This window comes from Lepidothrix coronata, unplaced genomic scaffold (assembly GCF_001604755.1).
Source record: "Lepidothrix coronata isolate B3197 unplaced genomic scaffold, Lepidothrix_coronata-1.0 Scaffold133, whole genome shotgun sequence".
Lineage (NCBI taxonomy): Eukaryota > Metazoa > Chordata > Aves > Passeriformes > Pipridae > Lepidothrix > Lepidothrix coronata.
The window spans coordinates 317,709-341,918 of record NW_016690313.1 but is presented as its reverse complement, the minus strand read 5'-3'; the positions used below and the strand labels follow the sequence as shown (position 1 = coordinate 341,918).

The 24,210-nt window shown below is 40.1% G+C and overlaps 1 protein-coding gene across 3 annotated transcripts in view; it reads right to left on the bottom strand.

Annotated features, from left to right (window-relative positions):
* Positions 1–2,031: 2,031 nt before the first annotated feature.
* The window catches only part of WT1 (Wilms tumor 1), a 36,908-nt gene continuing 14,729 nt past the window's right edge, over positions 2,032–24,210 (bottom strand). Inside the window, exons 5-9 of one of the 3 annotated variants that reach the window (XM_017826996.1) lie at positions 18,253–18,355; positions 16,743–16,893; positions 9,356–9,445; positions 7,586–7,678; positions 2,032–2,772 (exon numbers count right to left, since the gene is read on the bottom strand). In XM_017826996.1, the coding sequence (XP_017682485.1) occupies positions 2,747–2,772; positions 7,586–7,678; positions 9,356–9,445; positions 16,743–16,893; positions 18,253–18,355 (463 nt within the window). In that variant the 3' untranslated portion in view covers positions 2,032–2,746. Of the gene's footprint in view, positions 2,773–2,878; positions 4,229–7,585; positions 7,679–9,355; positions 9,446–16,742; positions 16,894–18,252; positions 18,356–24,210 lie in introns of those variants that run through there. The other 2 variants (XM_017826997.1, XM_017826998.1) reach the window with 2 other exon arrangements.

The window sequence follows — 24,210 nt, the reverse complement described above, 5'->3', positions numbered from 1 at the left end:
TGTCCATTAGTGCCATTCTGAACTGCACACACTGCCTTTAATTACTTTTTGGTTAATTGGAGGGCAGGGAGGAGAATGAGGATTTTCCTCAAGCAAAGGAAAACCGAGTGATTCTCCCTGCCTGTATTTGCTCCAAGGGGAAGGTACAAAGATGGCAAGAGCAGGACTAAACAGTAGAACTTTTTCATGTGTTCTGGCAGCATACTAGTGCCTGCTGGTGGCTTTTATGTACCCACCTCATGCTAAGAAGTAGACCTAGGACCTTTTTGGAGTCCCTCAATCCACTCCAGAATTTTTTGTTGGGCTTTTAGACAAGGTGCAGGGAGCAGCTTGCTTACCATGTTGCATTTGCTGTCAGGTCACACTGATGACAGAAACAGGCTGCACATGACAAAGTTTTCTCAGTGCCTGTCCGGGGAAAGGGAAGGAGGAAGAAACACTGGTTTAAGGCACCTACCTGCATCTTCAGGAACCGTTCCCAGTTGCTGTAAGGTTTGTTGTTGGAGCAGTGAAATGAATCCTACTGATATCCTGAAACAGGCCTGGTTGGAGTGGCTTCCAAAATGAGCAACTTGATTAACCCACCTCAGAGACAGAAGGAAAGAGCTGCTTCTTTACAAGTCCCTCTCCATCCCTTACAGGAATCATCACCTGTCTGAAGGATGGATTGCCTTCAGGTGGGCTGCCTAATTCAAGGAGGACAACACCTTGGTACCTCCTGTTTGGCCACTACAATCCACACCCATGAAGACTGTGACATGCACCAGAAGAAGATCGTGTGGTTACAACCCAGGCATGTTACAACCCTCTCACGCTTTCCTAAAGCAGACAGACACTTTGCTGGATTCACCTACCTTAAAAACATTGGTCCACGTCAACCCCTGAATCCCAGCTGACACCACAAGAGAGGGAAGAGATCACATTCCCTTTCCTACTTAAGATACCATACCTCATGAAGTGGCAAGCAAAAGTAGAAGTGTTATCTATATAATTAACACTGACCATTCAGGGAGGGGGGGTGGTCTGTGGAAGCCAGAGGACAGGAACAGTGTGCCAATACCAGTAAGACATTAACCATCAGCCAAAATTACGTCAGTCACTATTTTCAGTCTAAGAACAGAGGGCAGGGGCATAAAAGATTTGCTCGATTAATCGTGGGATTGAAAATTTTCCAGAGAGCTAAGGATACTTGTAAGATATAATAGAGCACAGCCCCCACATCTTTCATATGGAGGTCAAGCTCACAGAAACTCAGCCTGCTGAGCAGTCTCTGCGTGCTGAAAGAGCCAGAATCTGGGGGCTGCTTCTGAGAAATTCAGGCAGTAAACCACTTCCATAAAGGTGCCTTACCTTGCTGATAGAATCCTGAAAACAGGGAGAGGAAAGGGACAGATATAAAATGTCTCTCATGACAAAGACTGTAAAATAACTAGGAATAAAAGTTTCGAAAATCTCGTAAACGTTTACCATTGTCCTCACCGTTCTTGGCAGTCTGGGGGATGTAATGCTCATCAAACAGCAGAGTAGCAGTAAGTCTTTCATTGAAAAAGTGGCGACAGCAAAAGCAAAAGGACATGCTCTGTCACTCATCAACCCATGCTTCATTTTTTTGTAGCCATCTACCATTATTATTTGGCATGTGATTCCCCAAGCAGCAAACCAAGGCTGTAGCTATTTACAGGTCACTGGAAGTCTGGCCTGTGCTGCAGTGGAGTTCTGGCTGTATTTCACAAAAGATGGTTTTATTTATGTTTGACTGATGCAGGCACAACTGGAGGCTGATTTTTCTTTTTTTGGCTTTCAGTGTAAACACTCGTGGCAGCTCTCTATTTTGGGTGCTGACTGAAAAACAGATTGTTTTGTAGTTGCAGGAGGCTGCTGGGTAAATCACAGGACATTGTTATTGCAGCTGAACTTTTCTTTCAAGAAAGCAGGAGGAGTTGCTTTATTTTTTAATTCTGTGGAGTTTTATGTACACCGCTCGCTCCAAATATTTGATGTTTGCCACACTTGTTATGAGTTTCTCCAGAGAGATGCGGTCTTTTGACAGCAAAAGATAAAGTTGACTGATACAAATGACTCACAGTACCCCGACAGTAATTAACAGTGATGCAATACCCATGCGAAAAAGAGGACTTGAAGAATTAACTGTTGAGTTTTCTTGACGATGCAGCTGCACTTTAAGAGAGAAAGCTCAACCCATCATAGAACTCCATTGTGTACATTAGAGAAAAAAGCTTGGCAAGATACATTAAAGATTTTTGCTAAAGAGATACAAATATTTTGCAAGGGCAGAGGGCACTGAGGCAGGCTGTACTTACTTCCAAAGAAAAGTAGGCAGTATGACAAAGAAACAGTAATATTTTTTTATCTTCATTTTCACACTTCATCATCTAAGAAAGACTGTCTTTTTCAACCTGCTGAACTGATTTAAGCCGCCCCAACTCTAAATTAACTTTTACTTAAAAGTCAGTCTATGACATCCTAATCTAAGAAGTTATCTGTGCTTATGGTTTCAGCCCAGTTCTATAGAAGGCCAGTACCGCTATTTATAAATGGGATTTTACTGTTCTATAAAGTTCTTATACAAATCTCACAGGTCGAAAGAGAAGGAATAGTTGGGTAAGAAGACGAACGATTGAAGCAACTGCTTTATAGCACAATATGAAACTTGACACTGTTTTCTGCTGCCAGTATGATTCCCAAGTGAGATGGATAAATTGTGGTCAAGACCTGGACAGGTTAACTAGTGGTCATCAGTGCTGGTGGTACCTTTATATACAAAAAAAAAAAAAAAAAAAAAAGAGGATACTATTGGACAGGGCATTTGAAATTTAATACCAGACATGAAACAAGACATCTGTTGGACTCTCATTTGTTTCTCTTTGAATGGGCTTTAATTGAAAGCTCAGTGAAAAATGCAGGTTACATTCTTAGTGTTATCCATAGTTTTTAACAGCAACAACATCAGAACAGTGATGCTTCTAATATTTATACACTTTCTAACTGGAGATGTCTAAGAGCAATACATTATCAGATATATATATATACACACAATTTCAAGCAATGAAAAGTAAATAATAAACCCCTCCTCCCAAAACCCTGAAATAATATATTTCCTTACACTAATAATGTCTTTTTCACATATACTTGACAAAGAGTCTTTTTAAGTTACTTATCTTAAGAGTAATCTGTTAATGGAGATCCTGGACCAGCCCCATTAAAAGTTCAGTTTTAAGTTTATACAGCTTGTGAGCCACATAACCAGTGTGGCTTTACATTGTAAACAAATCCCAAATGTCTACAATGATCAGAATTAGTTTTGTGTAAAGGAGATCTATGATAGAATAAATTTAAACAAATACATTAAAAAGAGAGAGAGAAAGGGAGAGAGTTAATTGACAAACAAAACAGTTTTGAGAGACCAATTATGTGATTATTTAAAAAACAAGTTAACTTAATGGTAAGATTCTTATTTTCTGTACAGAGAGGCTCTGGTTCATCCAGCTTTAGCTGCTCTAGAAAGACATTCTTTAAAAAAAGGTTTGATTTGTGAAATTCAAAAGCAGAGCTTCCAACTTTAAAAGCCTGCCCTTTGGCAGTACGAGTACAAAGTTTACCAAAAGTATCTCAGGTGACTGTTCTGTCTCATTTTCTGAGGATAGATGTACCAGCATTTGGAAACCTCAGCATGTGCACAGATGATGTAAGCATAGAACTAACCTTCAACAGGGAGGAATCACCCTATCCACTGCAGGACTTAAAAAGGTACAACAATTTGTACCTGGAAAAGTTCAAGTGAGGATAACACAAAAAAATGGAGACAGACGTGAAGCTAAGAACAGCTTATGGTAATCTTGAAACTGAGGCAATCTTGCTTACTTTTTAACAAAACCACAGGTAAAAATCTCTTGAACTTATTGAGTAGGAACTTGTGTAACTCCAAATGGAAGACAAGGCTGAGCAGAATCCTACGGTTTAGTTAACTTGTGTCAAATGGGATGCGAAGACAGCTGCAGCTCTCTGACAGAGGTGATCGAAGATGGCTGACAAAGTTTGCAGTAGCTCATAATGTCCCATCTGGTTTATTCACTTGTTTGAACTGTCTAAAGGGCCAACTGCAGCTTAGTCATGTTCCTCTGGTGCATGTTGTGATGACGAACTAATTCATCAGACCTGGCAAATTTTTTTTGACAGCTGGGCCACCGGCAACTGAAAGGCTTTTCACCTGTTAACAAAACACCCTGTTATTAATTGAGCATACAGCTCGTCTGAGACACTGCTACTTTTGTTCTTTCTATGGGGTTGTGAGGAGCTGAGCAGAGCCCCTGTCAGGAGGGAAGGCACCCTGGGCTGTCCTGAGAGGGTGTGGGACTGCCCCAAATTCCCGCTCACGTCAGCGCTCAGTGCTTTCCTACATCTCCCTCAGCTGATGTTTGACAACAGCCTTTTCAGATGATGTAGAACACTTTGCAGTGGTTCATTCCTGAAGAGAGGCCCTTGCTGAACACCGTGTTGCCATGTCTATGCTACTCTTAGCTCTCGAATGAACTAGTTTAAAAGTCACTCTGGCACTCGCACAAGCTTCAGTCGCACCTCGGGCTGTGGTGCAGACATACTGTTAGTCACTGTGAAAACTGTCAGTGACTATTTAGAACTTGACCTCCAGTCAAGGAGAGTTTTTTCCACCTAATTCAACGAGTTTTGGCTGAAGTTCTTTGAAACTGGTGAGTGTAAGTGAATGTGGTAGAAGCCGCAGAGTTCAGCATGAAGTCTGCTGAGCCAGACTCAAAGTTTTCCACTACTGTCTAAATAAAGTGGATTCACATCTATAGGAGATGTTAAACGCTCAAAATAGTATTGTTCTAACATTTCCATGAGCATGGTATACACTACAAATGTCTACAAGCAAAGCACATTCAAATTTAACAAGAAATTCTATCACTTTTTAGTAGTTTAATCTGGTCTCTTGATTTTCTACAATGTTTAAGTGGAATTTCAGGCTGTGTTTCTGATGCCGCAGGAATGCTGATGGAATGCTTTCATTAGCTCAGAGCAGTGCCTGGTGATTCATGCTTCTTTCTTTCATTTTCTTTCTTTTCCCCTCAAAATAAATGCAATATTTTAAAGCAGATTCAGCTCCGGGGCTGGGCTCTTGCTGTCTACACACCTCGTGCTCTCCAATACACTCAAGACACACTGGGGTGGTACAAGCTCACCCAGACATCTTCTTATTTGCCTCACACTTTGTGCATTTCACAAACATCCACATTCAGGCAAAAGGGGATCTGGGATAATGGTATAAGTGTGTATTTCTGTTTGTAAACTCCCATGAGCTATACTTTGGGCGAGGGGGGGTGCCTAAAATCTATTTTATCCACTTACCACACATGCTGGCAAAAGCAACAACTATCTCACATGAGCACACAAAACAGTACAGCACAAAATTGATCTGGTCAGAGCTGCTGTTTAAAACCACAGATTGTATAAAACAGTCTTTCTTCACCCAAGCAGCATTAGCAAAACCATCCTATGAACTGATGTGAGTTACCTATTGCTGGCCAGTTTTTCATGCACCAACACATTAAGAGGAGCACAGTTTTGCTGTTTCACAAGCAACCCTGATTTTCCTCTCACAACAGGGGAACAGCAATCTCTATTAGTTCTGTGCTGGGCACAAATTATTTTGTACAGCTTCATGGGACAGCTATCAGAAATCACATTTCCATTGCTAAACATGTATATGGATGTATAAAGCTTTCCTCTAATTCATTTTTTTTGCTTTCTACAGCAAAGATTGCTGTCACAGTAAAATTGCTTGTGGGGAATAAAAAACCCTGAATTTTTAGCTGAACAAATAATTTGGTAGTTGACTTAAAATTAGGCTGGAATTAGATGGAAGACACCTGTGCTTTGCTTCATCAAGATTTAACATGGAGCAAGCTATCTTGAACTCGGTGCTTTGTTGCAAAATTTAGGGGATACAAGAAAGTAAGAGGAATGAAGCTACAGGGCAAGATGGAAATGAAAAATCCCCACCCACCACTCGTGCTCATCGCCCTCAGGACATGTGTATTTTACAGTCAGAGGAGCATGACACATCCAAATGCTGACAGGAGCATCCCCACAGCAGCACCCAGCTGGGCTGCACAGAACCTGCAGGCAGCAACAGGGGCCCGGACCACATGGAGCAAGGAGGAACTAGAAAAGGGAGATGAGGTTTACTAGGGAAAAAGAGAGCAAGTTCCTCACTTTAGTTAATCTGGGGTAAAAAAAAAATCACTGGATTCATGCAAGTCCTGAGCTGGCAGATCAGTTAGCAATGAAATGTGATGGAGAATGTGGCTTATCCCGGCTTGGCTGGCACGTGACAAACCACGTCTCGCCACTTTGCCTCTCCCAGAACATTACCTCTTGCTGGTTAAGAAAACATCTTTTCTTCATGCAAATGCACAGAGACCCAGGCCCTGCAGCTCAGCAGGAGACCGTGGGGAGAGCCCAGGAACACGGCTGTGCCCTTTGCCGTGTGCGGACTGCGAGTGTAGATATGGCCATTACGTGAAGCATTTATTTGGCCAGTGCCACAGAAAATGCCATTGGTTCTCAGCTGAATCATTTCCTTTATTAAAATTTCTCTTTTATTTTTGAAAGTCTGAAATGTGTGTTTTTTATGGTCCGGAAGAGAAAAAAGAATTCTTAGCGGGGAGAAAAAGATTTTCAGGCTCCTTGTCCATCTGTACAGAGACTGAATTTAAAAGGTTAACACCAGTATAGAAAATCTAATAACATGCCAAAAGTGGTCAGTAAACAATTACTTGGTAAAAACACTGCATACATAGAGGAAGGAACAGAAAATGTCAGTTCACAGGAATAATTCTTAAAACTTTAAAATAGAGGTTGCTGCAGTTGCTTCTTAATGGTGTTTACATTTATGTGAGGGCAGAGTAGACTAAAATGGCCTCCTTTTTTCCCTCCCCCTGTATTTATGTGAAATACTACGGTTTCTACAAAAAAGGCCCTTGAATATTTGAGTAAGCTTTTACTTTAGTGTCTGTCAGTGTGAGTTTGCAAAAGGCACTCCTTTTATCTTCTGGAGAGATTACAGTACAAGCAGCAACAGCAAGAGCTTTGCTGTGCTATCCTGCATTAGGCTCAACTGACACTTAGGAGAAGCATGAGTAGGCATGAATACTTTAGATTACAGACCTTTGGCTGAAGCTAGAATTAAAATTTCTATCTTGTAGGGTTTTTTCAGTAAAGGCAGTAGATCAACTTGACATTTGTGGGCTGAGACCATGACGTTCACTTCATAATAGCTGACAAAATTTATTTTGCCACGCTGAAATTTCTTTAAACATGAAGGAAGAAAGCATAGTTTCCAAAATCACCTAAATCCCTTTGTGAAAAGTGACTATCATGCTTGGGGAATAGAGTCACACTGAAAAACCAGCACACTCTGAAATTCTTTCTGTTGTTTTGCATATTTAACTCCTGGTTAAGAGACTTTCTAAGCATGTAATATACAACAACATTGATTTAAAATTTAAAAATAATGAAATATAAATGTGAAGAAAAGTTTACGCACTTGTTTTACCTGTATGAGTCCTGGTATGAGTCTTCAGATGATCAGATCTGGAGAACTTTCTCTGACAGGTTTTACACTGGAAGGGCTTCACGCCTAAGAGCCAAAAAAAAAAAAAAAATCTATTTTTATATCCCAACATCTTTTGGAGGGATGGGTGAAATCCTGTATTTCTGAAATTTCAAAAGCCTGGATTTTTTTGTTGTACTAGTTACTGTAACTGCTCCTCCCTGCTCCGTGCCTACACATTACAGAAAGTTAGTCATTAATCAGGCTACCACCCCTTTGTAACCTCATCTTCCAATGTCTAGGTCTGAAGCATCTGAACATCATAAATAAACACCCACTTACACTGCTGGACTAAGGAGGATCTGCAGATGCTGTTAATCCTGATCCTGTGGTTTGGCACTACTGGTATTGTGTATAAGCAAATATGCCATGAGGAATCAAGGTGCAGAAGTACATTTTTATATGCTCCCACCAGGTTTAACTTACTTCACATTTCTGCTCTACACAGGTAGACACACAGGTCTTGGGCACTGCTTCCCACAGGTGTGTCCTAGCATGCAGTTGCTAAAAATCTATCACACCAATAAGAGTAATTTTACCACCAGCTTTCAGAGGCACTTCCTACATCTCTTGATAACAATGTTTAAGTGAGATAGAACATCTTACACAGACAGAAATCCACCTGTGAAGAACTACTACTCACTGAAGAGCAGTGAGTAAACCAGTTGCTAGACCAATCCCTGAAATACAGAAAACTCAGATGCAATTTCTTGTTGTGACTCAGAGTACTCTGAAGCCCTTTCTCATGTTCCAGGCAGTGCCCTCCTGGTTCCACCCCCAGCTAGAGGGCTGGAGCCATCACCATCTCCTCTTTTGTGACTTTGAGAAGGGCAGCTGCCTTCCCTGTCAATGGAAGACCCCCAAGAATTCTGAAATGGGCTGTCTCATTGGTTTCCAGAGAGTGGTGTACGTGCAAAAAAAAACATACTGAAGTTGAACTGAAGTCACAAGTAGTTTTGGTTGTCTTGGAACATTTCCCCCATTAAATGATCGACTGAGAAAGAGTCTAGCTAGGATCTGGACCCATTGATGCCTGCTGCTGCCCTTCTGCTGGATGTGAACTGCCATGCACTTTCCAGGCTATTTTTGCAACTCAACCAGACAGGTCTTTGATGGTTCTCTCCTTGCTGCTCCTAGAGTCCTTCTGTAGTTGGCAGAATTCAACAGAGGCTTCAGGCTAAGCCTGAGTGGTTTGCTGAATTGGGACCTTAAGCATTATAGCTTAAGGTGTGACTTTTCTTTCTCTACTTTTAGTTTCCACATCTAAGCACACAGCAATACCACAAGCCTTTCAGGTTATGCACATGCACCTATCAGCATTGCCACATGATCATTCACACACCAACAGTAATGCTTTTCAGGTTACACATTGGCAACTTTTTCTTGCAGAACTGTTTAGTTTTTAAAAATCATATATTCCCTATATCAGGCATACAGTATGGAGTAGTGTCATTAAGAAAGCTGTTTCAAAAGATGGTGTTAGGAAGTAAAAGTCACCGGTACCACCACAGTAGTGCTGAAAGGTTAATTAAACAAACCAGCCACAGCCCTCTCCTAAAACTAACTTCAGGAATTTGGCACTGTGGGTATTGCGTATGAGCAGACAACATTAGAAAATTAGATATATATTTAGAAGTATACTTTGAGGTCACAATTCACACATAAAGATGAGCTCCAATTAGTAGAGAAGTCTTGTAAACAAACCTGTGTGTCGTCTTTGGTGCCGTTTGAGTTGGTCTGAACGAGAAAATCTTCGTTCACAGTCCTTAAAATCACACTGATAAGGTTTTTCACCTGTAAAGGAAAAACAGTTTATCAGAAAATGTGACTAAGTAAGTGAATATGTCAGCTAGAATCAGAAGATGAAACCTGTTGCTCTGAAAGTCTTCTCTCTCTATAGCAGTCTAGTGGTAGACCAGGCTTCATTTGCTTTAAACCATAAAACTCTGTTGGAAAGGCTGGTACAATTCTACTGCATTGACACTGATACCAAATCTCCTCATTCTAAGAAAATAGTTTATTAGGTTAAAGCTACAAAAAAATTTCAGATTGCATGTTTTTTTAATTTTTTTTTCTGCTGGAAAACAACAGGAATCTCTTGGTTTGTATTTCTGTAAAAACCACATTAAACCCTTTCCACCTGTCTCAGTAATACATCTTTTGTACAAAGGATCAACTTGTAGTTTGCTCTAAATTGGATTTAAAGCAAAAACTACATCCATGTAGATGGCACTAAATTAACTGCACTAAATTAATTAAAAGAAACTGAGCAAAATTCAACCACAGAAAAATGCATATTCTTCCCCAAAACACAGATAAGGTTTCTTCCATAAAGTACTATTAAATAGAAATTCTCATGTATTTGCACGGATCCCACAGTCAAGGTTATGAATTATTCCAAAGCCTCAGGTAAATATAAACTCTTCCCCTCCTCCCATCTAGGTCAGCAGAGATTCCCAGGGTGGGTTTTCTCTGGGACAAAAAGTGAGATTCTGAATTTTTTAGAAAATGAAATCCCTACAAGCTAGTCTCAAATGAGCATGGTTTTCAATGCAAGGGACTTCACCAACCACACAAACATGCAAAAAGAAATGCAGCAACCAAGGAGTTTGAGGAAAAAGGGAAATACTGCCAGCACGTAGCAAAGCACAAAGTTGGTGAAATTTGGCCAGCACAAACCAGAGCAACTGCTGTTATAGGAGCAGCTGTAGGATCTTTCAGATCTGATTCACATCTAAGACTAAGGTCCCTTTGCACAACACTGAAATCCTGCCAAAGCCTCAGATACAATTACATTTATTCCTACATAAAGCCTGGTTACAGTGCCATAGCACAGAGGCCTCAGCACAACCAGTAATGAAACATCTCCCACTGCAAAGCTGGGAGGATCCCAGGCTTTATCTGGAAGGTACACACAAGTGCAGCTGGGACCTGCTTTGTCTACTGTGGGAAGCTGAGATGTAAACCAAAGGTTCAGTAGGAAGCACCTACAGAAAAACATCGGCTGAAGTGGTTTATTATTAAATCAGTGGGTTTAATCTCTCTCTGTATAATTTTAAAAACACATTGGTTTGATAAATGTTCATTGCAAATGTCTACATTTCTGATTCTACTACGATGAGGAAATGTATTCTGGTTTCACTGGTATTCCAAGTTTTGTTTAAAGCAGAGGCCTTCCAATCCAGGTGACATGGAATAAGCAGCATATTAAGGAGAGCATTCCAAATTCATACCGCTATAGCTGAAATCAAAACAAGCTAACTTCCTGTGACAGTCACCCAAAGGAGTTTTACTGATTCTCAGACCTAGGTGTGGACAATTTCCATGTCTGCTGTGCTTAATTTATTAGCATGAGAGATTAAAGTTGCCACAGGTGTTTGAAATAGTTCCATACACTTTGACCGCAAGGACTCCCTGGGGGGGGCCCTGCTTTTCAGAAACCACTTACTTCCAAGGAATTCAGCCCTTTGGCAGATTTAAGAGGGGGAATGTCAGCAGAGCAGAATGCAGTGACAGGATGATTGTCTGCTAATTGCAATATAAACGCAAAAGATGGTTAAGGAAGTATTTGAATAAAACAGCATAGTGGGTCTGATGGCACGCACATGAAAGTATTTCTTTAAATACTTTGAGAAATAGTCTTGATTAAATTAAAGACAAATTTAACCGATGCATATATTAAAGGAATCAATCCAAAATGTTTTCATAGGGATGTGATGACAGTGCGCGGAAAACAAAAAGCAAATAAACAAAAAGAGGCACAACATTTGGACAGAAATCCTAATTTCCCTTTCCTTCTACATCTTCCATGTCAGCTAGTGCCAAGCAAAATGCCTGCCAAAGCTGACTGTCACATGCCCATTAGCTCCCTTAAGTTTCATCAGAACAGGACAACAGAAATGTCCCAGATTAGAGAAAGCCTGTTAGTACCTCATTAAATTCCTATACCGAGAGAGGTTAGAGCACTGTTTAGTTTCCCCAGGCCTATTAAAGCCTCCTCAGTAAAAGACTCAAGTCTCTTTACTTGTGAAAATATCCCATAATGCTGTCACATTCTCATGTGACCACATACAATTTCAAAATAAAACAGGAGATGCAGATGAAGCTTCACCAGTCCTTCCCTCTGGGACTTGAAGGCTTCTGTGATTACTTACATTACTGAAAGAGGGCACGCAAAAGAAAGGCCAAACTTGGTGCATAATGAAATAGCAAAGATGAGAGAGGATAGAGGGAACACCAGATCTTTAACATTTAACAAAATACTTCCAAAAAAATAAAGCTCAACCATTGCAGAACAAGTGTGAATCAACCTTTGCACCTATTGCAATAAATGCTTCTAATAAAATAAACTTATTTGCTCAAAAATAGCTAACCTGAACTAGGGGAAGGGTCCACATTTTCTCCAGGGCAAATGCATGGGAAAACAGAAAATCCTACTATTGTAGCAGTTGCACAAAATATTCATAGTCATTGCTTTTAATTAGGGAGTTCTGCAAGAGCAAAAGCCCATCACTAACAAGAAAACATGAGGAGTGGAGGCTGACTTTGAAACCAGAGACTGACTGCAAGTGTGAATGAGAATCTGATGGTTGGTCTATTCTTCCTTCACCAGTTTAAGCCCATTTTCTCAAATAAGTATACCCACCTAATCAAACAAGCACAGCCTCATGATCACAACTTTGCCTCGGTAATACATTTTTCTATTCAATATAATTCGCTTTAGCAAACTTAGATAAAATGTATGTTTATTTACTTAGTAGGGAGCCTCTACAGATAACATTTTCTGTCATCTTCACACCATAGTTCAGCTGTGACATGTCATTACTGTGCTGAAACCATCTTGCATTTTAAATTCAAAAGTATTCTTATTTTACTCTGTAGAAATGACAGCCTAAAAGCAGTCCATGCTGGGTGAGGCCAAAGGCCCATCCAGCCCAGCAGTCTCCCACCTTGGCTCACTGAAGATGCCTGCAGGAGAGCAGAAGATAGCAAGGATGCAGCAGTACTTTCCCTGGACACTCTCCCAGATTCCAGCAGTTCATGAGTTCACAACTTTCTAAGCCAAAGATGGCTTTCTGTTTAACACTTGTTAATGAAGTTTCTTTCCAATAATTTGTCCACTTGCTTCTTTAACCCAAGTAAGCTTTCATTTTCTGTGGATGGTATTCCATGGCTCAGGTATGAAGGTCAGTGTTTCAAAGCAACATCAATGAAAGGGTGCTACCCTAGGAGCTACTACTCTAGACTCCTAAGAGTCTCCCGACTCTAAGAGTCCCAGCTCGGGCACAAGCACATCAGTCTATCAATCTGTCATCTCTGTGTACAGAGGACACAGCTCTGTCTTTCCCAGGGGTTGTAATGATGAACTGCAGTAATGACTGTAAAGCATTTAGCACCATAGTGGCACACATGCCCTAGTAAAAGGATATTTGCCTTTGTCCAAGCAAAGAAATCATTGTTAGATGATTGTTAGACCTCACTACTTACATCTCCCAGAGCTTCAGAAATTCACCACCAAGACCTGAGTCCCCTACCACATAAAGGACAACCTTTCTGATCTACAGATTCTCATACTTCACTGTAGAAGCTCATACCTGCAGTTGAGCATATTTAGGCAAAAGAATAACCCTGGCAGAGCATATTTCCTCTGCAAACATGCTTAGCTCTGTGTTAGAAGAAATCTAGTTTTTCTGATGAGTGGCACTCAACCCAAAGGGTCTCTGGCAAGAATGCTGATGTTTCCACCACAAGCGAAATTTCTGGAGGTCTAGACATCAATTTTTTTCTGAAAGGAAGTGTCTGAAGTCTGCCACAGAATGACAACTCACATTATTTTCTGTACTGTTGAAAAGTTAGATGTATTTTTTGCATTTCCTTTCAGGGGCCTATCTGCTGCAGCAAAATAGACAGAGATAAGAAAAAAGCTTTTTTGGCTGTACATGTTTCAATAAAGGCATTGTTGAGAATGAATAAGCAGTCTTGGAGGGTACAAAATGTTAACATATTTTCAAATGAGGCTGTTTGAAACTTTGGGAAAAACTGATTATAGAATTCAACTTTGTGTTTCAGGGCCTTGTTTGGTTTTGCAGTGATGCAACTGGTGAAGAATGGAAGATCTGATGAGCCAGTCTTTGTATGTATCTATTACAGAAAAAAAAAAAGGTAACCTAGAGCAAACATTATTCTGCAAAGATAATATCTGTTGGTTTAATATTAGATATATGTAACAGCTTGTTTTCAAATCACATGTTCATAATTTTAAAACCTGACCTACCACTACACTGAGATACTTTAAGGTGGAAGAGCTCCAAACCCATGAGTGAATCCAGGACCACCTTACAGGAGGAGCAGTAACATTTTATGTTGGCTGAGGAGAGGTATACCAAACACAACCCAATTATCCTCCACTTCAGCTAACTTTTGACAGCTCTCCTGATTTTAGATTGGCTCTCCAACAGAAGAGGAAGAGACACATCCCTTTGTTTATTAAGAATATTAGGTGTTATGGTTGCCAACTGCTTTCTGCCTAACAGGCTGATTCCACCAAGCCCAATTTCTTTACCTAGTAGAGAACTCTAGAACTGAGGTTTGGAGTTCATTGGGTTACAAACAGAAAGATGATCAGAGAGCCCAAGAGACACCCATATAATTACCAACATAAACCAACAGCCTCACTGGAGTCATACTGGCCTCGTAAGGTAGCCCCTGCCATACAGAAACAGCAGAGGGAGAAAAGAAAGAAGGTGCAGAGAAGTGTGAACTGTATCTACCATAACTGTTATCAAGACACATTCTCCATAGTGATGACTGATCTGCCCTCAGACAAAACTGGTTTACAAATTTTGCTTTTCAAACCAGGGTTAGACAAAGACATGAAATTACAAAGGAGACTGGAAATGGATTTGCATCACAACAGTCAGTTCAACTGCCCTGAAGAGCATGGGACTGGAAAGTACCATTATGGCCACTGAGTCCAGACCATCCACACACCAAGCAGCCAAGAAAATATGTTAACTCAGAAATGTTGGCAGACTACCCACTCCAGATGCTCCCTTGGAGCATAGTTCACCAAGCACTCCCAAAAACTAGGACTAAGAACACAGCAAGAGACAGGAAATGCAGGGCATCATATTCTAAGCCTCTACAGCAGCTGGGAATTTGGCAAGTAAAATTTCCAGATCATAATAATAGGAAATGTCTAGTGCCCATACAACAGGCTGAGGACAAAATCTTGCCAGCTGATAAAGGGGAGAACTCCCTTATAATCCTAAATCTGAATGCATCAGCCAGGCAAGTAACTCAAGCAATTTTCACACCAGCAGTGCATCATCCCTTGCTTCCTCTGTTTAACTGCAATCAACCCTAAAATCTTGCATAGCAATGTTTGTATCAGCAAATACAAGCTTTACAAAACAAGTCGGCCTCTTATGGAAAGTAACTTGAAAAGATTTGAGAAATAAATAAGTTTTGCTGTCAACATACCAAAATGCATGGGCAGAAAGGTCTGGGCCCCACCTGTACAGAAAAGATATTTGAGGGGAAAAAAATGTCTTTACCCTGTTCCACTACAGCATAAACCAAGTGTGGGGCATGTATGACCTCAAAGACAATGGGAGAAGCCTCTCTAGGGGTGTTAGACAGCCATAGGCATATCCCCAATGTCTTTTGGGGCTTTTGTGACTCTACAAGCCTAGATTGTATGTGGTATAATTCTGAAAACCTTCTACAGCTAAGGAAAAAAAATAAAAATATATAAGCTGAAGTCCTTGTGATTCATCCAGAAATAACATTGTGAAAGCCAAGCAACTAAATGGAATAAAATACAGGACTAGAACAACTAATGACTGTTAGAATACAGAGTAAATCAATTGAGGAATGAAAGAAACAGTGATTAGGATTAAAATTCAGAGCTGGTTAGGCATACAGCAGAAACACTCAATGCAAAAGATCTCTAAATTTTCTTGTTTCCAATTTATTTACAGAAAATAGAATAGCATTTCTGCAGACCTCTGTCTCTAAAGATGAAACTCCACTTACAATCTAAATTATCTTGAATGTTTAATCTGAGCAATGCTGAAGATGGCTATCGGAATATTTTGACACTTGCCCATTCAGAAATTAGAAGTGCTTTGTGTTCATTTCTCACCTGTAAGTATTTTATGCAATTAACTAACCACACGATCTCCAAAAGCAAAAGTTTGCAACTATCTTTTATGAAATATTTGACAATCTCTTAGGTCACTGCAGCATGGACTGCCCTTCTGTTCTCTCTTTCATCCCTTCGACTTTCTGGCGTATCAGTGGCTAACTGAACATCTAAATTCACAGATTTTATCCACAGACTTTTAGATTAGCACAGAAAGAACTGTAAAAATAAAAATATTAGAGGCAATCAAAAAAAATTCGTAAGGATCATATCTAAAGACATATCATAATTTTACATGTTCAACAGTATAAATCTTCCAAAAGGGGAAATAACTCTGCTCTCTGGCAAGGTGCAGAAGAGCATTTGATTTCCACATTTTGAGCTGTAATTTTTATTGCCTGAACTCAGAGAGAATCCAGACCTTAGCCTACAAAGGAATGGCTTCAGGCTCAATTTTTCATGGAAAGATCCCATAGCCAGGAAGCTATTTGCCAATCCCTGCCTCCACCCCCCAGCCAGAAAAGGCTTACTCAGGAGAACAAGAGGATGTTAAATGTCTAGATTCCTCTTGCAGAAGAAGCTTCTTAATAGTCAACATTAGATAAGATTTGGGACAAGATTCAATGCTCCCAAATGAGGAGGAAAAGAAGGAAAAAAATTAAAGGGGAAAACAACTCATAGCCCTAAATGATGCCCTGTAACAGTAAGGGAGGGAGGGAAGTAGATGATCTACTTGCTGTCAGTGGTGCTCTGTGTTTTTCTTCACTAGATTCAGAGGCTCTTCTGCATCCAAAAGAGGGATTGCCCAGATGACAGAGGACATAGGCACTCCTCTGACAGATTCTCACGGTCCCTGACCTGGCAGTTCACTTCTTGCCCCCTATGCTATTTTAAAACCCCCCTGCCCACCTTGCTGTGCAGTGCTGCACCGTGATTTATACCCACCAGTGTGCTTTCTGCTGTGCATCTGCAAGTGGGACAACTTGAAGTATCTCTTGTTACAGCCCGGGTAGGCACACATGAAGGGACGCTTCTCATTCGTCTCACTCGCCGATCGGACAATGGTTGGAGCGACTCCTGGCACCCGCCGGACATCCTGCAATGACAGAGACCCGCTAATGCAACCTGTGTGTTTTCCAGCTCCTACTTAGCATATTCAAAGACAAACAATCAGAGGCACTTCGCCAGGACAAAGAGATATTTACATAGATCACACCGTAAACAGGCAGTTTTATTTGATTCTACATTAACGATCTGCAACCTTATCACACCTTAATCTGTTCTCTGCAGAGTATCACAGTTATTCGAAGGTGAAATACAGTGAACTCAGTGAATTCTCTCACCAATATTTATGTGTAATGGCTCACACTGTGACCTCCTGTATAGCCACACAATCCTGGCAGAACTCTTACTGGTATAGGAAATAGTTTTAAGCTTATACCAGATAAAAGTATGAGCCAGAGTATTACTATCCTCTTTATTTTAAATACTCATATGAAGTTAAAGGACAAGGAAAGTAATGTCTTGGATTAATACAACCTGATTATAAACAAAACAAAAACAACTGTCTAGGTGGAGCTGATGAATAGTTCAGCCTTAATGCATTTTGGCCACTGTCACAATGTTCCATCAAAGATGATCTCCTCCTTCTGGGACAATTAACTTCCTTAAACAATGTCAGCCACTTACTTTTATTCACTCAACAAAAGCTGGCTCAGGAACCTGTTTCTGAGAGCTTGACATGGAATAATGACTTGCTAAACTATACAGAAAAGGAAAAGGAAAAAAATGCTATCTAAAAACACCGATGTAAGTTGACAACACAGAGCAAGAAGAGACAGATATTCTGTAATGACTTTGCCATCAGTTTTAAGAAGGTATATCTTTTACAGTGGTATTTATTAATGATATGACTGTCTCAGAAAGGAGGAAATTAACTCCTGGTTGGTAACTGAATGGTAAGTTCCTTCCAAATACTCACTAATTACTTAGTCATTAGGACACGATCACATATTCTATTTTGTTTTAAGGAAATACGCTTAAATTAGTGAAGTTTCAGAAATACATAAAAGCAAAATGCCATCTAACAGTTTCACACATATACAGTTATCAGACACAGTCCACTGCAACCACAGAAGCTCCACAAGGTCAGAGTGATTGGAGCCAGAAGCTGGAAAGTATGTTTGGGACCATCCTGAGAAGGATGGAAGGAATATTGCCGTGCAGATGTAACTTTAGAAGAAATGAGGAATTTTAAATGACTGCATCAGAAAGAAATCTTAAGTTATAGTTCAACGGCTTCGGTGAAGCCAGGACATTTAAATAAAGCATTTCCTAGTAACACAGGGAAACCACAAATCAGGGATGGATTTATAAATACCAGTGAAATAGTAAATTAACGCTATAAACAGGCAGCAGTTTTACTTTCCAAAGGAGAATGCCCTACTGTACTCACTTGTATGCCTCTGAAAACTCCATGGGTGTGTATTCTGTATTGGGCCCCACAGCTGTATAACATGGGAGCACTGTGGTTCTCATTTTCATATCCTGCTGTATGGCTGCAAATAAAGAGGGGAATAATGGAAAAATTAAATATTTTTCAGTACCCAGCTCCAGGTGAGAGGTTTCATTTCTTACGTCAGTGATAACATATGGAGAGTTCACTTTTATAGCCATAATATCCAAGTTCAAATTAAATTCACCAAAGGAAACCCCCTCTGCCTTCAGATGGATCTGCTCCCACTGGCACAATGCACTGACTCCATACATACATCTATTAGTATCCATCAAGATAGTCCAGAAAAAAAAAAAAAAAAAAAAAAAAGAAAAGAAATTGTCATGATTTAAACTCTGATGTATTTCCACAAAGATTTTAGGTAAGAGGGAAAAATTCACATAGCAGCACAACAGTGTCATGTGCACATGTACACATTATTTATCAGTTAAATGTGGGGCTGGCTATTGCTAATATCTTTTGGAATGAGCAAAATGCCTCAAGTTTCACATTAAGTGCAGTGGATTTTTGTCAGCACCTCATGACTCAGATATTACCAGATACTACCAAGAAAGTGATGACATTTATAAGAATAGCAGTCATGTACTCATAAACAGAGATTACAAATCAGTGTCTAAACTATTTATCCCACACATCAGCTTGCAGGATGCACTACAAATTAACCCTTTATAAAAATAAAATAAAATAAAAAAAAACCCACAAAATCAGTCTATCCCTACTAGGTACAAATTTTCAAGATTTCTCATGCAACACATTAATTTTCAAAATTTGCAACTTTTGCTATGTTTTGTGTGTGTCACAGCCATATGTTTCATCTAATTTTGTTCTTCAAAATCCTGTGTGCTCCTGTCCAGAATGCTGGAACATTGCTGTGTTTCCTGTTTGCAGCCTTCTTAATGTCAAAATTCTGTAAATACATCTAGGTTTTATGTTTGAATGAGTATGTTACATTAATGTGTACATTATCACATGTAGATATATATATTGGCAGTGGTAAGTGTGCATGTTTTACACAACACTGGAAATTAGAAAGTGCAGCACAAAGCCCAAGGGCACACATCTAGGGACAAAGATGGATATGTAGGATGTTATCCCAGTCTTTGCCAAATGCTTGCAATAGCAATTTGAAGGGGTCCCTGAGGCCCAGCATTTCACTGGTCCTTCCTTTCTCTTCGCTCAAAGTTCACGTGCAGAGAGTAGAATTACAAGGAATCTTTAAACCTCTTAAGTGATTTGCAGAACAGGCAGTGGGACTGGAACATGGGACACGTCTAAAGGGTCTGTGAACCTCGGTAAGGAGGAGGGGAGCAGTGTTTGTGAGCAGCTCTGGCTGCAGCGGGTGGGTTGCGTTCCTCCTCACTTGGCCCCACAGCGACTCGCTGGCTGCCACTTGGCAAGTGGGTTCCCTGGGGTCTATTCCTTGGCTGCTTTACACCACCAGCTTCAAATCCTGGCTCCACCTAACTATTCAAATCAAAGCCTACACCTTTGGGAGGGTATGCTCTGTTTATTTCAATTTTAAGCAGTAAACAGGTGACTATAATGAAATAAGTTATAGAGGGGTGGCAAGAAAGTATCTCTGATCTGTAGTAATGTCTGTAATAATAGATAAAGAAGATGTCATCTGATTTAAATGGATTAAACTCTTCTGTAGATATGCACCATGTCCAAATAAATAGAGTCTCCTCTCTCCCTAGGGCCCAGATGTGGCCTTTTGCACCCTAATATAAGTCACAAATTACCATTTGCTGTTATCATTTGCTGTTACCATTTGATCAGTTCAGGTTCCTTCCCTCCCAGCATCAATTTTTCCTCTCTATTTAAAGGCAGTAAGTCTGTACATGTTAAAAAGAAATAGGGGAGGAGGAAGGATGTTGAAAACACCCAACGTGTGGTGATACACCTGTTGATCACAAATTACACAGTGCATTTTAAAACAGAAATGAAATGAGAACTACCACTGATAAGGAGGGAGTTCTGCAGCAGAAGCTATTGCTGATCTGTAACACAGCAGTAATCAAGGGTAAATATGAACTTCAGCGTTGGTCACCCTGAGTAACCATGTACCCTCCCATTCCCACCTGTCCTAACAGCTTTAAACACTAAATAAACAACAGACACAAAGTCAGATAAGAGGAATTCCCAGGAGAAGCAGGAATATGCAGTAAAAGCTCACACCATAAAACACAGCCCCGCTTTCCCTCCAAATTCTCATGTTTTTCATCTTTCAGTGATAACCTCTCTTGTAAAGACCAGTAAGTTCTGAAATAATTCCTCCCAGGAATAAGAAACAGAACAAAGACCCTGACTGTGCCCTAAGGAATGGCTCTATGAAGGAGAGGTATCCTCCAGATGATCTCTATCTCAATTTTTATTGCACATTTGGGAAGCCTTCCTCAACATTCAGCCTCTTACATATTTCCTCACATTATTTCTAGTTATACTTCATTAAAACTGCACATACAACTGCAAAGCTGTGAAGATTAAAACCTGTTTTCTGAGCCCCTAGACTCATAATATACTAAGTCTTTAACCAGCTCCCTAGGAGAGACACTTTAATAATCAGGAGCCCTAATTCTCATTTAATATTGGGCACATTTCCATCGGCTTTGGCTGGTACTCAGCGTGGCCATATGGATGATGACAGCAAAATGGATCACGAGAGATTTCTTGGTTAAAATACTGTTTATTCATTATGAAGCACTAAGGAATAATTTGACCTTTGGGGAGATAGGAATTAGCAGGTGGATATTCTTTCCAGCCAGTGGGAAACTGGAACACTGAAGGAGGAGTTCTCACAAACCGTCCCAACAACGCTGCTCCCTTGAACTTCAGCCTTCACTCTGCATCAGTAGTAAACTCATTGTGAAAGATAATTCTTCTTCTCCCTGCCTCTTTACTCCATGCATCCATGATGTATGCCCCAAAATGTGCACCACAGTTGGCACAGCTGGCTTGTTTCATATGGCTGCAACTTATATACTATAATAAAAGCAGTGATAGAAGAAGCGATACAAATCTAAATACATTATTAAACTCAAACACCCGCTTGATTGCACGCAAGAGACAATGAGCAGATGCAGTGCCACAAACATGAGCAATACAAGTAACTGATGAATTTATATCTGCAATACATTAACTAAATGGAAATCTCCAGAGGGTAGGACATTTCTTAACTTTCATCTTTTCTAGTCGGGCACTCTGTGTTTAACTAGGCAAAGAGACAACGCCTTGAACCAAGTCTATACATATAACAATGAAAAATTATCCTGATAGACTCCCAGGATTAGATGACAGTCTAGATCTCCACCAAAGCACATGCTCTCTCTCAGCAGGACAGGCTGCTCAGACAACACCACAGCAGCCTGGAGAACTGCCAGCGGAGCCACTCGCTGCCCTGCTGCAAGTGCACTCTGAGAGCACAGCCAGAGCTCCTACGCTGTGCCTTGCCCTGCTCCGAGGGCTGAGCAGCCCCCAGGAGAAGTCAGCTAAAGCCAGGGGCATGATCAGGGAGCAAACAGTTGAATTAACCAAAAAAATGTAAATAAAAAAAAAAAAAAAAGAAAGAAAAATAGAAAAATCCCCAGTAAGGCCCAGAGTTACAGTCAGGAGAGACACTACACTGATCCCTCCACAGGTCCTAAGTGGACTCAAAACTAAGCAAGGCCAGATGCAGCCAAACTGGCCTGCCAGGGTCCAACACAAATTTTTGTTTGAGCAAGGACTGGAGGATTTGGCCTCACCATCCAGTTCTGCCTTTGCTTGTAAATATGCAGCTCCCTTTAACTTCAATGGGAACTGCACAAGGGCAGAACTGGACTATAAATATTTAGAGTTTGGGTTAGTTGGTGAAAAAAGGACTCGGTGTATTTTATTCTCTGGATCTAGACAGCCAGAAACAGACCTGGAAACACAGCCATAAAATGTAATTCTAGATAACTGGGAAACAAAGGCTGATACTTACACAACACGGAATGCTAAGGAAAGGCTCTGTTTTGTAGAGTATTTAAAGGGCTTGCATTTACCATTAGCCCAGCAAATCCTTAACACTCGGAGAGTAGCTCTTTTAAAATGATTAATCTCCAAGTTGTACAGATTGTACAAAGATTAATAAAAATGAAGGTTTTACAGATGAGAATGTGTGATGAAAAACAGAGCAGCTTTAGAGAGTTGTATCAATCTGAGTGGTTATAAAAAAACCCTCATAAAAGATGACATTCTAATCTGAATATTTTAAAAAATAATCAAGCTGCAATTTCTCTCTCACACCATTTTTACTTTGTTAGACTGAAATTGCCTGTCTAGTGTATAAAGCAGTTACAACTTAATCTGAAGAGTTAAGCTTTTTATTATTATTTCATAAACCAAAAAAGGGAAGCTTTAGGGCACACTGAGGAGAGTTAGAAAATTTCAGATGAAATGTGAATACACATTGATTCATGAGATTCAGACTTGGAAGAATAAAAAAAAAGCCAGAAAGCAAGATTACATAAAACAGGCACCACATTAAACCTCAATTTAATTGTGTTTCAGTGCAGGAACAGGAATTTTAGGGTTTAGAAACAGAGCCAAAAATGAGGCAAAGTGAGGGTGTGGGCTAGTGCCGTTGATAACAGAACATAAAGGAAGAGAAGTAGAGCTAATTCCCTCTGCTAAAATATTTACCATCCTAGCACCCTGGGAAAAATAAGTATGAAGACAGCAAAAAGATTCTGATTACTTATATAGAAGATTCTGTTTCTGCCTGGTTTTTGTCTAACACTATTGCAGAGGGTGGAGTATAAAGCTGCATTTTTATCTGTACTTTCCAAGGCAAAGGAATATTAAAAAACACGATTTCACAGATAAGAGCTCTTCTGCCATCTTCAGTGAGAGAACTAGCTGGCTGATGAAAGGAAGGATCTGAATTTTCAGGGGATCTTAGTATTTCTGACTTCAATAGTCTCTCTTTGGTTTGACCTGAGTGGAATCAGGATTTTACCCAACACTTACTTTCAAAATGAGAGCCTCAGCTATAAGTGGGAAAGGATCAATTCAGTATTACAGTAGGTTATTGTCCATTTCCAGTTCATCTTGACTGCAGAACTGAACCTAAGCAGGAAGTTTTGCACCTCAAAATTTTACTAATAATACCACCAAAGCTAAACATAAAAGCTTTTGCAATTTACTCCTAAACAAAACAAGTTTTCACTGTCTTGTTTTAGATGCAGTTTAAAAGTGTTCTGCAGAGAGCACACCTAATATGTCTTCCAGTGAGTGTGAGAAAACAGCAATAAATATCAATTTCCATGGAACATGCTGAGTATTTAACACCCAAGCAAAACTGAAAGGGGAAAACCAACATTTTGTCTGGTTATGCACTCAATTTCAGATGACTGTGGGAAATATGGATCAAAACTTTTTGCTCGAGCAGCTGAAGAGACAATTTTGTCAAGTATTGCTGTTGGGAACGTAGCTACACTTCTTGTCAACCATGACATATCATTTCCTGCTTGTTATCAGTTATTTTCATGTCACTTTTATGCATAACTCACCAAAATATCAAGAGGAGGTTTATAGTCATGAGTTCTATCTACTCTTACAACTACTACACAGTGAAGCAGTGTGTTTAATATTGGATAAACAAAAAAACTCCATGAAAATATTAAGAACAGACACAAGTTGAAAAGGTGTCCACTAATGTGGGACATGCATTTTGAGATGTCTGGGACCTGAGTTCTCAGGTCAGCAAAGGACCCACTGGCTTTCCTGCAACAGTATAAATCTAATCTCAGCAGCTCCAAACAAAATACCACAAAATTAGGAACAAATCATCAGCAAACAGTCTGAGGAGATAAAATCCAGTCTCCCAGGGGTGTTTATTGCCTTAGCAATGAAGCTTTCCTTTTGGATTCTTGA